This window comes from Magallana gigas, chromosome 6 (assembly GCF_963853765.1).
Source record: "Magallana gigas chromosome 6, xbMagGiga1.1, whole genome shotgun sequence".
Lineage (NCBI taxonomy): Eukaryota > Metazoa > Mollusca > Bivalvia > Ostreida > Ostreidae > Magallana > Magallana gigas.
In genome coordinates this window covers 49,756,969-49,773,555 of record NC_088858.1, presented here as the reverse complement: position 1 = coordinate 49,773,555, position 16,587 = coordinate 49,756,969, and the positions used below count along the sequence as shown (strand labels likewise).

At 31.5% G+C, this 16,587-nt stretch overlaps 3 protein-coding genes across 5 annotated transcripts; all 3 read right to left on the bottom strand.

The window, feature by feature from the left end:
* Positions 1-2,522: 2,522 nt before the first annotated feature.
* LOC105327000 (glutathione-specific gamma-glutamylcyclotransferase 1-like) lies at positions 2,523-3,915 on the bottom strand. Of its 2 annotated transcripts, XM_011427262.4 has the most exons (3): positions 3,515-3,914; positions 3,323-3,358; positions 2,523-3,190 (listed from the first exon to the last, which is right to left on the bottom strand). In XM_011427262.4, exons 1-3 carry the CDS (start codon positions 3,713-3,715, stop codon positions 2,747-2,749), a joined length of 681 nt encoding a protein of 226 aa, XP_011425564.3. In that variant the 5' UTR covers positions 3,716-3,914; the 3' UTR covers positions 2,523-2,746. The 2 variants fall into 2 exon arrangements, with proteins under 2 accessions (XP_011425564.3, XP_065944927.1); XM_066088855.1 differs by lacking the exon at positions 3,323-3,358 and having other exon boundaries at positions 3,515-3,915.
* Positions 3,916-7,754: 3,839 nt separating this feature from the next.
* Positions 7,755-9,191, bottom strand: LOC105327001 (glutathione-specific gamma-glutamylcyclotransferase 1-like). Of its 2 annotated transcripts, none has more exons than XM_011427263.4 (3): positions 8,722-9,191; positions 8,519-8,557; positions 7,755-8,351 (listed from the first exon to the last, which is right to left on the bottom strand). In XM_011427263.4, exons 1-3 carry the CDS (start codon positions 8,920-8,922, stop codon positions 7,908-7,910), a joined length of 684 nt encoding a protein of 227 aa, XP_011425565.3. In that variant the 5' UTR covers positions 8,923-9,191; the 3' UTR covers positions 7,755-7,907. The 2 variants fall into 2 exon arrangements, with proteins under 2 accessions (XP_011425565.3, XP_065944925.1); XM_066088853.1 differs by having other exon boundaries at positions 7,755-8,318; positions 8,722-9,190.
* Positions 9,192-14,267: 5,076 nt separating this feature from the next.
* Positions 14,268-16,389, bottom strand: LOC136276313 (glutathione-specific gamma-glutamylcyclotransferase 1-like). The gene is made up of 3 exons (XM_066088029.1): positions 15,941-16,389; positions 15,737-15,775; positions 14,268-15,557 (listed from the first exon to the last, which is right to left on the bottom strand). The coding sequence occupies exons 1-3, from the start codon at positions 16,139-16,141 to the stop codon at positions 15,114-15,116; spliced, it is 684 nt and encodes a 227-aa protein (XP_065944101.1). The 5' UTR covers positions 16,142-16,389; the 3' UTR covers positions 14,268-15,113.
* Between the last annotated feature and the right edge of the window lie 198 nt (positions 16,390-16,587).

Below are 16,587 nucleotides of genomic sequence, written 5' to 3'. Positions count from 1 at the left end.
ATTCATCAGAATTCCTGTAAATTTTGTCCCGACATTCTATGATGTTAGACTTTTTATAGATGAAACATGGTCATCACTCCAAGTATCCAAACGTGAAAAGTGATCGGATAACAAGTACACTTCCATGCTATCGAAAATCGTTTATTGGTAACACTTTGTCGTATAACCATTTAAGGGAATTTTGATGATATTGAACTAAATATAAGACAGGGAGCAAACAGGGAAGAAAATATAAACAATATGCATTCTTTTAAATAGAAAGTTAGTACATTATTGATTTAGTTCAAATTGAGAATGTTACCACAGAACAGATTAACTCATGTAAGTCAAGAATACACTGGACGAAGTACTGATGAAATTACGACGCAGTAAGAAGCGTACGTGGTATCAATGCTATCAAACTAGGCTTTTAATGATCATCGGAGCAGGTTTTTATTAAAACCGGGTTTAATGACGTGTGAAAGAATCCCCTAGATGACTGTTGCATACTTGTGTTAATGAATTGATTCGATATATATTACTAGATTAAGAACAGTCATAGATAATATGTATGATAACAATTACAGATAAGTAATGATAGACTGAGATTGTAAGAAGTACGTTCAAACTTCCTTCATATTATGTATTTTGTATCTAGTAATCATCGTCATAGAACCAGTAGCTTTAAAAGATTCAGTTTCTTGAACACACCCTTATCTGTCACATAAAGTTTATCTCTACATGTTCTAGTATACATACAATCTAAACCCGCTTGCTTCATTGAGCAAAAATGAATAATACTAGTAGATAATTGAATTACAATTATTCGAAGTTTCGGTTTTACAACGAAAGGATACTTATCCTTAAGGAAATCGATATATTGATAACTCAAGTTTCAGTATTTTCCAAACACATATAGGAGTCTTACTTCATAAGGTATTCCCAAAGCTTACTCTTATCAATAATTGAATTACAATTATTCGAAAGTTCGGTTTTACAACCAAAGGATACTTCTCCTTAAGGAAACACATATAGGAGTCTTACTTCATAAGGTATTCCCAAAGCTTACTTTTATCATTAATTTACAATTATTCGAAGTTTCGGTTTTACAACGAAAGGATACTTCTCCTTAAGGAAATCTATAAGTTTCTGTATTTTCCAAACACAAATAGGACTCTGACTTCATTGGGTATTCACAGCGTCTATCCTTGTCATTAACAACCCTTTTCTCTGCTTTATTATTAAAAATTAAAACTGTAAAACGCCACAACTTCAATTAAAATAAAAGTTTATGAAATGAATGCAACAAACGTTTCCAATTCCTTGTTCTCGATACACATTCTAATTTATTTTCAATCATTGAGGAATCGAGCGGTGTTGAATTACTACAGGAACATATCACTAATCCACGTATCAGACGCGACCTTGTCTCGCAAGTAGAGCAAAACATTGTATTTATTTATTTATTTAAAAGAGATTTTACTATCTCTATTGTATATTTCTTTCATAAGAATTGTAAGGTATGCGAAAATGACTAAACCGTTAACACTTTACTAAATGTATAGCTGACCAATTTTAATGAAAATCCTTTAAACCCCCAAAGGTGACATTCAGTTAAACCTATAATATTTTAACCTAAGTGATTTTTAATGGGACCCATTTCCCTCCCCCCTTCAATTGTTGCAAATACAAAGCTTCAGTAGTAAGTATTAAATACTATACATCAATTCCTCATAAATGTAGTTTGCTGTAACAAATGGCATATGAGATATCCTGTGACAAGTAAGTGAAGGTACTTTTTTCGCACTGTTTGATAAAGGAAACATTATCACGTAATTTTCTCACAAATAATTATGAAATTTCTCTCTCTAACAATAGATTAACTTAATTCTTGTGAACATTATCATACTTATTTTCCTTTATTGAAGTGTTTAAACTGCATACTCGAATAATCATCCTCAATTGCACTTACATGGGATAAAGCTTTATTATTTTAAAATCAAATATCACCGTTCAATTTGTATTGCATAGGATCCATTAATAGCCGAATACGAAAAGGCAAGATTTACTAGTGATAATTATTTATCAAAATGCGCTGTACATTCATCACTTCTGTGTGTAGAATTTTATTCTAACAATAGCATCTCACCTCATCGGTCAAAATAACAACACAACAATTCAAAACAAACAAGGTAACATTATGAGCCGATCTAGTATATTCTATCGATCAATCGATACTGCATTTAATTGCATCTTAAATATGCTTAAAGTTTGGATCTTTAAATTTAGGACTATGAAGGTGGCATTGAAATGAATTCTATCAAATTTATGAAGTAGATTTTATATGTCAGCTTAATAAAAGCAAAATTATTTTGCATAAAACCTTGGTGATACGACAACTATATCATATATTCCTGGTAAGGCGAAAGAATTAATCAATATTAAGTTTATTTTTACCATTTGTTTTTAAAAGTTTTTAGGGATATTTTAAATACATATGCTAGATTAAAGTAAAAAAAAAAGAGAGAAAAAAAAAGAAGAGAGTTAGTTTCTTGATTATTTTTACTTTGCCAACTTATTGCAAACATACAATTTCATGCAGATTGTTTATATTGTTCAATTTTTGATGAAACGGTAGCAATATAGATTAACAGGATAGAGAGTTCGAATAATGACATCAAACATTTTTGTCATCATTAAAACAATAAAAAGCATAACAAAACAATAATAATAAGAGCAACGTAGATTTGTGGAGACTTTTAGAAAATCAAATATCATGATGGTTTATACCATTCAGTTGTTCGTAGTTGATTTGAACTGTCCGCGAACGATTACTCAATTTTTCGGTGACTTTTTTCTCGAGCAAAAATAAATGGTCGTCGTCCTCGTTTGGAAAATATGTTCTTACGTAGTCTGCAAGTTTGATGACGTATTCTGCATTGGTTCCAGCGCGGCCTTGTGCACCGACAACCTGTGTAGCTATGTGTTCTACATCATCATGAGGATGATCCCAAATCTGTCCCACATAGAGGTCGTTGTCAGGGGTAGCTGTAAATACAGTGACCTCGGACTGGACACCATATTCATCGTAGAACGTGGTCTGAATTGAGATGTAACCACCGAGCACTGTTTCCCGTGTATCCAATTTCTGTTTGGCATCCTCAATGTCTGATGCACCCTTAATGGTAAACATCACACCGCTCAGTGTTTTCTAAAAATATATATAATCTATGTCTAAATCATTGTTGATATTCAGATAATTGCATGACTGTGGGGAAAATTACTAAGATTGAATTTTAAAGTGATTTATCGTGAAATCATATCATTTTGATATTTCACTCACTTCTTCTGCTTTGTGTATTATGGCCACTCGTCCAGGCTGCATAGGAAAGATAAACATGCATGAATGTTACAAATTAAATACTATTTCTTCTTAATATTTATGCAACATAATTAAGTTGGGTTAAAACCCCAAAGGAAACAAGTCAAAACTCCAAAGTCTTATAGACAGAAAACTGCTCTCTAGAGTGAGTACCTTTTCTTTTGTCCCACGGTAAGTCTTGTTATTCTGCCAGAATTTTCTCTGGAACCCTTTGATATGACCATGATCACGACTAGAGTAATTAAAGTTCACTTTCCACAGAAGAGACCCGTAACCAAACACTTTGAAGACCAGAGTTTGGTTTTCTTGGTCTTCTTCATCGATACCACTCAACAAGTCTGCTTTCTTTGACATTGTGTTTCATATGAAAATGTGCATTGTCCTCTGTAGAGATACATGTTTATATAGACTCTTGCACTGCAATACATTTCGCATGAAATTTTTCTTAGTTGAGAAAAAGGATACAACTAAGCGCCTGTCCATGAAATCAGTTTCAGTTTTCGCTTGCATGCAAATAATCCCGAAAATGAAAACTTGTTACGTCCCAAATCAAAAGATTTGATGACTTTAATGCATATATAAGCGGTGTTTTATTTTAGTGCCACGTCGTTTGCACTTTAAAAATTTTCATCTTTCAATCATACATTCACATTGGGTTTTTTAAAAAGTTGTCATTTTCACTGGGTATTTTAAGGTATAACTACTCAAAAATAAAATATAAACACTTAATTACCAAAACATTGACAAATAAAAAGCACAATTTTTCTTAGTTCTTATAAATAAAGAAATAAACGCGTTATTGAAAATGGACGACACATCATAAAAATTGATTTTGGAGCAAGTTTATTTTGAAACTACATTTAGGTTTTGAAGAAAAAACACCAATAAAAGGACAGTGTTATCGGGATAAATAACATTTATCAACAGTGGTTATTATTTTTCATTGAGGTCTTTATAGATTGGGACCTAATTCTTGGTAATATAACCTCATAAATAATAAACAGCCCGGGGGATTTAAATTACCAGAAAATATTATGACAAAATGGAATACAAAAGCACTCTAAGTTAAACTTGTGTTCAGATAATCAGCCAATTCATTCATTCGCACAAAGTTGTGAATTCATATGGGACAAGAGGAAAATTATAAAACATTCGTTACATATATACTGGTCGGAGATACATACATAAATACAAGGTAAAGCTATTAAATTGTGAGTTTAATGTCTTCTCTAGCAAATATGCTCTTCTGTTCAATGGTGTTTACTGCAACCTAATTTACAAAAAGACAATATATCACAAAATACATACTCTTCTTAATTTTTTAGCATGAATAACTAACTTAAACTGTTTAATGTCAGAATGATGCAATGACGAGGTTTAACTTGTTTATACAATGCAATTATTTATCACCAGTAAGATGGAAAGCTGGTCAATAAGAGCTTGACATCCTCAATATCTATATTCACTTCATGGCATAAATTAGTAAATGAGGGAAGGGGGTAAACATCTTATCGATTTTTTGGGTAAATTTTGTGTCATTCTTATATTTTCAAAACATATAGCATCTTTTTTTAACATAGGTAATGTGGTTGTAATTTATTGCCCTTTATGTTTGAAATGTAGTTTTATTCATTTTTCCATCCCAACTGCCGAACTGCATGTGTATTTAACAGATCTGCATTGCATAAGTGCATTTTTGTGTAATTTAATTATCAAGGAATGCAATTTACCATTAATATGTAATATACACAAATTAACTTGATATTTACACCATTGTAGATATATCTAATCTAGCTGATATTTTACAAATTACATATTGGTTTTTATCAGAGCTTAGAATTTATAATGTACATAGGATAGATATATATCTTTAACCTTATAGGTACAGTATACCTTTACTGCACTTCAGATTCTAAACAACAAATCAACAATTTCTATGTATTATGGAATATGAAATGACGTGCCAAAAATAATTTACTCAACGAGGTGCCACATAGATGGGGAATGTAAGTAAAAGCCAGACCAAGGTACAGGAGAAGAAGGGACGAGCTATTGCTTCTGAAAGTGGATAAACTATTTACATGTAAATCATTATTTTGTTTCTATCACGCAAGGGAGAAAACATCGTGAATACCCTATGAGACCTGTCGCGTAAACAAGTGTGTTTCAGTTTCAATTGTGCAAGGTTGTACATGTCTGTAAAGCAACCAAACACCAGACAAGTAAACAACATTCAATAACCATTTGAACACATTTGTGCTTTTTATAGTTGACATAAACATAAATCTATATACAATGACCATACAGCAGTCTATGAGTAATGTACTAGTATGATTAAATTGTTACGAGAATAAAAAAAAAAATTGGTGACTTTATTACATAGTACCCGGTAGTTGATCTGCATACTAAAAGTTGTTTTCTTTAATTTGGAACTATGCCATTGCATGTCATAAAACGACGCATGAACCTTGTGGTAAGGGCGTCAATGGGTTTAGTTTTGGTCATTATATTTCCTGGAATTTGCACTATAATATAAACTTTTTACCTTATTGTCAAGGTCTGGTGTTTTCCAATTTCGTCATCGGAGATTTAAACAATTTATGTAAGGACTTTTACTTTTGAATTGCATATGCAAGTATTACTAAAAAAAATCTTCAGATACAAAATTATAACGACATATTGACCATCAAACATTATTTCATTAATGAAACAATGAAAACATTATAACTTTTAAGGGCATCGTAACCGATACTTTAGTGTTCAACGAAATGAATATATTGATGGAAACATTCATTGATAAATCAACACCGTAAAATTTCATATTTAATTATCATTTAATACCTGTGTTACACTCCTTGCACAGAATCTGAAAATAAACAACACATAACCGTAATTTGTATTTTTAGCATGTATTTTTTACATGTGAAAACAGATACCAACATAAAGTGTAGAGGGCGTCATGAAAATGATTGCACACAATAGCAACTCATATTGCTCTGAATGTAGGTAGGGGAAAGCCTTTGCGCATCTGCGACGTAAATAACATTGATTTGGTTCCACGTGTGCAAAGGTGCGTCCAAAATTCAATAACGTTCTTAAACCATTGTTTTTGGCAAGATAAGCGCCATGTGGCTAAGATATTTGTTGGTATTGATCGACGTATCAAAGAAAAAATTGACCGGAAAACTTCATCAATGCGCGTAGCGTAATGTAAATGAAGCGGTGCGTATGAATACAAAACAACAACAGCAACAATATTCAAAATGGATGCACCTTCAGCTGATGCAGAGCTAATGAGCTGAATTTAATGGATTAAACACAAATAGTGAGTTAAAATCTGAACCGGCTGAATTGAAAACGAAAGGAAAATACATGCGATAGCTTGTGATATTATTCACTGTGCAGAAAAACTCGTAATAAAACTAGTTTTCATGTGAGATCGCTGGAATTTGCAACTGGAAATAACCATCTAAGGAAAGGCGACCGAGGATGAAAATAGCTGATATGTCGACAAAGAATAGTATGTATAAGCGACTTTTGTAAACGTTGTGGTAACTAGATAGCCAGTGATGTACTTAAATGGTATATCTGCAGCTTGGAATTCGCCGAAGGAGTTGATGCATTACTCATAGCTTTTCTTTACGACGCTTATTCTGATGATCGATCATGTACGTGTGTAAATTTAAAAATTATCGTTACCAAATTCGAACAGCAGTGTTACTGTGAAAGTTTATAGGCCTATATGTTCGTTATAATATTCCTGGAAAAGAAACAGCCAGCCTCGCTGTAAATGTTGATTGATCTCAAGCAGACGAAATCGTGAGAAGACGCTTAATTTTTTATTTCGTGAATCAAATAATGTGTTTTGTTTATTTTTGAAGGTTAAACTTTCAAGAATTTATATTCACAAGGTTGCATTTTGTTTGCTGACAATAAAACAGACACAACTTTACTTTTTGTTGACAGTGTTTATCTTGGAAATTCCCGTTCTATAAATAGTGTTAGATCAGAACAGTTGAGAAAAGTAGATCCGGCGAAATTTTATTGATGCAGGTATCAAAGAAATTTTCCAACCAATCAGAAGCGCCGATATCTCATCGAATAAATATTAAATGATTGAATATTGAAAGGATTTTACAAAATTCGCATTCTATAATTGCATTTCTATGACCGGTACGTATTTTATTGCTGTTAGTTTAAAAAAGCCAAGCTTTCGTTAAACATTAGCAAATGCATTTTTAAAAAATATTTAATTTGGAAATTTGCTATTACACACCATCACAAAAATCTTTTTTAAAGCTCTAAGGGTTTCCTTTTAGTCTTTTTTTTTTAAATTTTACAGCTGCGTTTAAGCGTACGTTCTGTACGTATATAGTAAGAATCAACGAGAATCATAGCTCTAAAATATTTAATAAGTGATAATTATTGATAAACATAATTTAAATATGATATACTGACCATCGTACATTCATGTTACAGATAAAACAATGTAAACATATTCATAAATATTACAATCGTAGCATCATATGTTGTGACATTTAGAAAATCAAATATCATGATGGTTTATACCATTCAGTTGTTCGTAGTTGATTTGAACTGTCCGCGAACGATTACTCAATTTTTCGGTGACTTTTTTCTCGAGCAAAAATAAATGGTCGTCGTCCTCGTTTGGAAAAGGTCTTCTAACATTATTTGCCAGTTTGATGACGTATTCTGCATTGGTTCCAGCGCGGCCTTGGACACCGACAACCTGTGTAGCTATGTGTTCTACGTCATCATGAGGATGATCACAAATCTGTCCCACATAGAGGTCATTGTCAGGGGTAGCTGTAAATACAGTGACATCGGACTCGACACCACATTCATCGTAGAACTTGGTCTGAATTGAGATGTAACCACCCAGCACTGTTTCCCGTGTATCCAATTTCTGTTTGGCATCCTCAATGTCTGATGCACCCTTAATGGTAAACATCCCCCCGCTGAGTGTTTTCAAAAAAAATGTTAAAACAAAAAAATATAACTTATCTGTTATCTACAATCGACTGACTTAGAAATCAGTTGAAACAAAGATTAAACTAATGGGTAATAAATAGATAAAATATGAAAAACACTAGTTTATAAAAGTAATAAAATGTCTCTTTGAAATTGTTTACTCACGTCTTCTTCAGCTTCGTGAAGAATGGCTACTCGTCCGGGCTACATGCGTAAAATGAAATAAATCGTCAATGTTAAAATGTTAATTTCAGAAGGAAAGTTCAATTCATTTGATAACTGGTATGGTTTAGTAAAATTACAAACAAATATAAAAATAAAACCATCTGACAAACTTGTAAACTTTATGAAGCCTTTAGAGTGAGTACCTTTTCTTCCGTCCCACGATGAGTCTTGTTGTTCTGCCAGAATTTTCTCTGGAACCCTTTGATATGACCATGATCACGACTAGAATAATTAAAGTTCACTTTCCACAAAAGAGACCCGTAACCAAACACTTTGAAGACCAGAGTTTGGTTTTCTTGGTCTTCTTCATTGATACCACTCAACAAATCTGCTTTCTTCGACATTTTGTTCCTAAGGGAACATTTGTTTAAAAGTTCAGTTTCGGTTTTAATATGATTAACGATCTAAGAAACCTAGAAAATGCATCACGACACGTAAGCTAATTAAAGATCCAGTCTCAACAAATTCCCAAGGTCGTGTTTACTGCGTTTATTTCATAATAGTACACCGGGTATTAGTACATGTATGATATTGCAGCCCCCGGTTTCTACCAAGTAAAAACACGTAGAAAATATGTAAATATATATACACAATGACAGGAATTTTCAACATATCGTCATGCCATGTAAGGTTCTAAACTCATACTGAATAAGACCAACCGTTAAAAAATAACAAGTTTTGTAAAACTGTTAATTAACCATATTCAAAATTTATTTGAATTGTCTCAACTCAGTTATGATTAAATAGATGAGTGACGTTTCTTTATTCTTTCAATGTTTAGTTTTTTTTTCAATTTTATAGTTCAATTGATTTTCATTTTGATTTGTTTCTATTGGTAGAAGGAATCCAACCTAAAAAAATAAATAAAAAGCTCGTTCTTTATCAAATATTCTTTGTAATTGTATCGAGGAAACCGCACGAGTGCTGGTTCAAGCAAAACATTAACAAACAAAACTATATATGAAAGAGTAGCCATAATACTCAAATATGTTTTTGATACTAAATGACATTAGGAAATTCGCTTGTATTAGCTCCCTTTTGTAAACGATTCTCGAAAGTTAAATAAAATACATTTTCTCCAGCCAAGGGTCCGATTCGTTCATTTTCATCTACCAAAAGAAGAAAATAAACAAATCGGACCCTTAGCTGGCGAAGATGGAGTTAACGATAAATGAGAATTTCACCTTACAACACATAAGATACCAAAAGGCGATTTTCGTGTTTTGGGTTTTTAGTATTTTTTCTTTGTTGTTTGTTTGTTTATCATTGGATTATTTTTACATCAAATTTCATCATTGTTCCGTGTAGTTTTTAAATACAATTTCTTTTAACTTATTGCCAGAAATCCGGGATTTTGTTTTCTTCAAAAACATTTGGGGGAACTCTTGTTTATCTCGACAAAGAACTCATGAAAAACTTATGCATGCTTCTGTACTTAATATGAGTTTTTTTGGGTAAATATTATTGCATACCATCTTTTGATAGATAGATAGATAGATAGATAGATAGATAGATAGATAGATATTGGATTGTCCACAGAAATTACAAAGTATCTTTCACGATGTGTAAGCAAATTAGCAAGTGTGAAGATTGTTCAAGTTGAGTTAACGTGTAAATCATTGGTGGGAAGGGGGGAGGGCAAAATAATTGAGGTAGTGTTCTGGTTTAATGATTTTGTCAAGAAAATGGAGACAGTATTTCATGAAATTGAAATCAAAGTAATGTAGAGTAAAGAATTTTCAGTTTATTCAAACTATTACTTTTTCCAGTAAAAAAAGAATCGTCACAGTTGACAATGTCTAATTTTAAACAAAGCTTTTGTGAAAAGCATGACACCATAATTCATTTAATAAAACTAGATCTTGTAAGCATGAACAATTGCCAAGTTAGTTATGTCAAAATAAGGGAGTCACTTTAAAAACTAGTAAAATGTTGAATTTGCGTCATTGGAATTATTTTTGTCCTATCGGTAATATTACTATCAATATTTCGTCGCGCTTGAAAGACAAAAGGCTATTATAAAATATATTTTGCGTTGATGCCAACTATCGGTTCTTTAAGTTTTTCGTAGTAATTTCACTTCTCTACCAAAATAAACAACTTCTAGAATTTCGATCAACGATCTAAATTAAGAAAAATGTGCAGGTTGTAAAAATATACTCTGTAAAATAAGTTGATCAGAAATTATCAGTTTTTAATAGTATAAGGTGTTTTTTTTTTAAATTTGTAAAGTGCACGATAAGAAATTTAACAAGCTTATAAAATCGCATTTAAGTGATGCATTTTTCAATTATAACTTTATTGTCCAGTTCTCAAATACTAAGTTTTACTGAATGTCACGATTTATTAAAAAAAAATGTGAACCTAAAGAAAAAACTAACAATTTAAATGATGTAACATATGAGAGATCAGTTACCAATATAATGATAAGTTTAGTATAAATATTCTAATTTAAAAGTTCCACATATTTTTATGTAGTCTAATGTAAAACCAGAGGCAATAAAAATGAACAGGCTTGGAATTTTTTCATTAGAATTTGAATTCGAATTATTATGATATTTTTCTTTAGTAACTAAAATCAGTTTATTTAGAAATAAAAAAGATACTTTTGATAAATATGGAAATTTCTACAACATAACATTGATTTATTTCTCTGTGATCCTGTTAAAAAAAAACTAGTTACATTACATTTAAATTTGTTAATTCTTAATCATTGTTTTAATAGTTATATAGAAAATGCCCAAAAAAAATGATGCAAAACAAAATAGAATACTAGTAGTCATTGCCTTATATATGCAACGTTCCATTTTCATGTGAATATCCTTGGCTGACTCATGGGCCAGGAACACAAATAAAAACGTCATCACGCGATTTGAGTATTTTTCATAAGATTAATTTAAACGTAAACGTTTTAACTTACATTACCAATTTGATATGTACTAATGGAAAATAATCGTAAAATCTTATCCGTCAATCAAAAAAGACTTTCTGGCACTCAATTTAAAGTCGCGGAAGACATCTAAATAGCATGTTAATATGCATTTGGCTGTTCAATGTATGTTTCATATCCATGACTGAGAGCGCATATAATTTTATTGCGACGATACATAATATTTCATACAATTAGACGTTAGTATGAAAATATAAATTAAATAACGCGCGGTATTCAATTTGTCTGCACCGCTTGGAACGACGACATCCAAAAATAATGTCGGAATAAATTTACATACTAAATGAGGCACAGACGTAATCGACAAACTGACCAATCTAGTCTAAACCACGTGTTTATTGTAAACACGTAAACATGTAGTAAATCAAATGTGTTGCTCTTTATTAACTGATTGGACAGTTGTTTGCGGTACGCATCGCTCTGTGCAATGACAACAATATCCATATAAGGTAGTTTCCCCGACCTGTTAAGGAAGGAGTCTCCTCGTTATCAGACATACTTCTTATAATGAGAAATTCATAAAATTTTGACACAGTCAAACGGATCATATAACCAAATGATTCTATCAGTTTAATCAAATTTGACCATCTTGTTTTCGCATAAAGGTCAGGTCAAGGTTAATACCCTTTTCTTCAATTTAGAGGATGATAAAAATAGTAGTAGTTATTTGCAGTTATGTAGACATGTGTTTAAGATATTAAGTTTCTATTCTTTAATTAAATGATAGAATATCAGAATGTATATCATCTTATACTACTTATCTAAATTGGAATAAATATTTAAACTAAAATTGATATTGCTTAGCCCGCATTTCCTCTAATTATCTTAAATTTTGAAAATATTTTGATAATTTTTTTACACTTCCAATTTTAAAGTATTTTTGATTTTTACATATTATGAAGACTTTATATAAAAATATAAATTGGCAGAAAAGCTAATATATTGACCATTTAATATGAGAGAAAATCTTATTTTAGTGATTTTTTCATAATAATCAATGTATAGAATGAGCGCTTTAAAAAGCTAATAAAAATAAATTTGATAGGCAGATCATATTTTTAAACATATTCTGAAACCAAAGTATCTTATCATTAGTTCACATTACATTTAATTAGTTAAAAAAATCCAACACTAATGTTATTGCTTTTAAAATGCCAAATAAACTCATGAATCTACGGCAATTCTGAATTGCTAAAAAAATGTGATATTTTCCTTCGCCAGTTGTAAAATTTCTGGTCCCTGTTTTAGGGGTTCAGGCCCTTGGGTGAGAACAATATAGCCACAAAGTAAAAAAGAATGAAAACTTAAAATGTTTTCTATTGAACTTTCACAGTGCTTGGATATTAACTAATAAATGCATTGCTATTACGTTCTATAATGTCCTCCACTTCTCCTCTTAAATAGACGCCACGTAATAACGAGATCTTTTCTCGTAAATACGGGATAAAAATATTTTTAAATGTGGCCCTATTCGTCCTTCGTATTCTAGGAAGTGTTTCAATCCAGATTATTTTTGTCTACACCGAATATATCGGTATTGTTTAGTTGTAAGCATGCTGTAAATCCCCCTTTTTACTGTTCAGATTGGTATGTTTCTGTTTCATAATAGTGTGTGGCTAGTGCATTTTTGCACGTGCTGACATGCAGCGATAGTAAACAAACATTTTTCCTAAACCTCATTTCTTTAAAGCAAAGGTAATGTGATTGTTAATTAGTGCTCTTTATGTTTGTAATGTAGTTTCATTCATTTTTCCATCCCAATTCCCGGACTACATGTGTATTTAACTTGTGTAATACAGATCTGCAGTGCATTTTTGTGTACTTTTATCAAGGAATACAATTTACCATTAATATGTAATATACACAAATTAACTTAATATTGACAGCATGGCATATATATCTAATCTAGCTGATATTTTACAAATTGCATATTGGGTTTTATCAGAACTTAGACTTTGTAGAATATATATATATATATATATATATATATATATATATATATATCTTTAACCTTATGAGTACAGTATACCTTTACTACACTTCAGATTCTAAACAGTAAACAACAATTTCCATGAATAATGAAATATTAAATGACGTGCCAAAAAATATTTTACATTACGATGAGGTGCCAAATAGATGGGGAATGTAAGTAAAAGCCAGACCAAGGTACAGGAAAAGAAGGGACGAACTATTGCTTCTGAAAGTGGATTTAAATATTTAAATTATTATTTTGTTTTTATCATGCAAGGGGGAAACATCGTGAAAAATCAATGAGATCAGTCGCGTAAACAAGTTTGTTTCAGTTTCAATTGTGCAAAGCTGCGTTTAAAGTAACCAAAAACACCAGAGAAGTAAACAACATTTAATAACTATTAAGGTCTACTGAATACATTTGTGCTATCTATTTGACCATACAATAGACTATAAGTAATGTACTAGTATCCTTAGATTGTCACAAGAAGGAAGAAATTTATAACTTAATTACATAGTACCCGGTATTTGATCAGCCTACAAAAAGTTGTTTTCTTTAATTTGGAACTATGCCATTACATGTCATCAAACGGCGTATTAACCTTGTGGTAAGGGCGTCAATGGGTTTAGTTTTGGTCATTATATTTTCCTGGAATTTGCAGTTAGATGTAAACTTTAATCCTTATTTTCAAGCCCTGGTGTTTTCCCATTTTGTCATCGGAGAATAAAGCGATCTATGTAAAAGATTCTTCAGATACAAAATCATAACGACATATTGACAATCCAACATTTATTTCATTAATGAAACAAAGAAAAACATAACTTTTGAGGGCATTCTCCGAAATGAAAATATTTATTTAAAAATTCATTAATAAATCAACAGCGTATAATTTCAGTTTTACTTATCATTAATACCTATATTAAATTCCTTGCAAAGAATCTAAAAATACACAACACATAACCGTAATTTGTTTTTTAGAGGGCGTCATATAAAATATCGCACCCGATAGCAATTCATATTGTTCTGAACAGGTAGGGGAAAACTTCGCGCATCTACGACGTAAATAAAACTTTGATTCCATTTTTGCAAAGATGCGTGGAAAATAACCAAATATCAATACCGTTCTTTAGCCATTTGTTATGGCAGGTTGAGCGCCACGTGGCTAAGATATCTATTGGTGTGAATATTGAAAGGATTTTACAAAATACGCATTTTATGATTGCATTTCTATTACCGGTATGTATTTTATTGTTAATAGGTTAAAAAAGCACATGCTTTCGTTAAACATTAGCAAATGTACCTTCGAAAAGGTTTAATTTGGAAATTGGCTATTACACACCATAACAAAAATCTTTTTTAAAACTTTAAGGCTTTCCTTTGAGTTATTTTTTTAATAATTTGTAGCTGGCTTTAAACTTACGTTTTGTACGTTTATAGTAAGAATCAACGAGAATCGTAACTTTAAAATATTTAACAAGATATATTAATTAACATAATTAAAATATGATTTACCAACCATCGTACATTCATGATATAAATGAAACAATGAAAAGATATTAGCAATATTCATAGATGCAACAATCATAGCACAACAAGTTGTGACATTCAGAAAATCAAATATCATGATGATTAATATCATTCATATGATCGTAGTTGATTTGAATTGTCCGCAAACGATTTCTCAATTTTTCGGTGACTTTTTTCTCGAGCAAAAATAAATGTTCGTCGTCCTCGTTTGGAAAATGTCTTCTTACATAATCTGCCAGTCTGATGACATATTCTGCATTGGTTCCAGCGCGGCCTTTTGCGTCGACAACCTGTGTAGCTATATGTTCTACGTCATCATGAGGATGATCACAAATCTGTCCCACATAGAGGTCGTTGTCAGGGGTAGCTGTAAATACAGTGACATCGGACTCGACACCACATTCATCGTAGAACGTGGTCGGAATTGAGATGTAACCACCGAGCACTGTTTCCCGTGTATCCAATTTCTGTTTGGCATCCTCGATGTCTGATGCACCCTTAATGGTAAACATTGCGCCACAGAGCTTATCCTACAAAAATATTAAAACAGAAATATATAAGTTATCTGTAATTTACAACCGACTAACTAAGAAAGAAATCAGTTGAAATAAAATTTAAATTGATGAATAATAAAGGGATAAAATATGAAAAATACGACAGTAGTTTATAATAAACGTAATAAAATGTCTCTTTGAAATATTTTACTCACGTCTTCTTTAGCTTTGTGAAGAATGGCTACTCGTCCGGGCTACATGCGTAAAATGAAATAAAACGTCAATATTAAAATGTTAATTTCAGAAGGAAAGTTCAATTCATTCGATAACTGGTATGGTTAAGTAAAAATTACCAACAGATATTAAAATAAAACCATCTGACAAACTTGTAAACTTTATGAAGCCTTTAGAGTGAGTACATTTTCTTCCGTCCCACGATGAGACTTGTTGTTCTGCCAGAATTTTCTCTGGAACCCTTTGATATGACCATGATCACGAGAAGAGTAATTAAAGTTCACTTTCCACAGAAGAGACCCGTAACCAAACACTTTGAAGACCAAAGGTTGGTTTTCTTGGTCTTCTTCATTGATACCACTCAACAAGTCTGCTTTCTTCGACATTTTGTTCCTCAGGGAACATTTGTGTGTTTAATTGGTATATATACTGTTTGTTGTGGGAAAGGGATGTCGAAAACCTTTTGTTTAAAAGTTCAGTTTCGGTTTTAATATGATTAATGTTCTAAGAAACCTAGAAAATGCATCACGACAAGTAAGCTAATTAAAGATCCAATCTCAACAAGTTCCCAAGGTCGTGTTTACTGAGTTTATTTCATAATAGTATATTAGTACATGTATGATATTGCAGCCCCCGGTTTCTACCAAGTAAAAACACGTAGAAAAATACACAATGACAGGAATTTTCAACATATCGTCATGCCATAAGGTTCCAAACTCAACTGAATAAGAGCAATCGTTAAAAAACAACAAGTTTTGCAGAACTATTAATTAATCATATTCAAAATTTATTTGAGTTGTCTCAACTCAGTTATGATTAATTAAATGAGTGA

Bases quoted from the DNA above. Each gene is read 5' to 3' on its own strand.
- LOC105327001 (XM_011427263.4), bottom strand. From the start codon at position 8,922: ATGTCGAAGAAAGCAGATTTGTTGAGTGGTATCAATGAAGAAGACCAA. The intron at 8,558-8,721 runs GTACTCACTCTA...TTACGCATGTAG, and splicing joins ATCGTGGGACGGAAGAAAAG to CCCGGACGAGTAGCCATTCT. The intron at 8,352-8,518 runs GTGAGTAAACAA...ACATTTTTTTTG, and splicing joins TTCACGAAGCTGAAGAAGAC to AAAACACTCAGCGGGGGGAT.
- LOC136276313 (XM_066088029.1), bottom strand. From the start codon at position 16,141: ATGTCGAAGAAAGCAGACTTGTTGAGTGGTATCAATGAAGAAGACCAA. The intron at 15,776-15,940 runs GTACTCACTCTA...TTACGCATGTAG, and splicing joins ATCGTGGGACGGAAGAAAAT to CCCGGACGAGTAGCCATTCT. The intron at 15,558-15,736 runs GTGAGTAAAATA...ATATTTTTGTAG, and splicing joins TTCACAAAGCTAAAGAAGAC to GATAAGCTCTGTGGCGCAAT.
- LOC105327000 (XM_011427262.4), bottom strand. From the start codon at position 3,715: ATGTCAAAGAAAGCAGACTTGTTGAGTGGTATCGATGAAGAAGACCAA. The intron at 3,359-3,514 runs GTACTCACTCTA...TTTCCTATGCAG, and splicing joins ACCGTGGGACAAAAGAAAAG to CCTGGACGAGTGGCCATAAT. The intron at 3,191-3,322 runs GTGAGTGAAATA...ATATATTTTTAG, and splicing joins TAATACACAAAGCAGAAGAA to AAAACACTGAGCGGTGTGAT.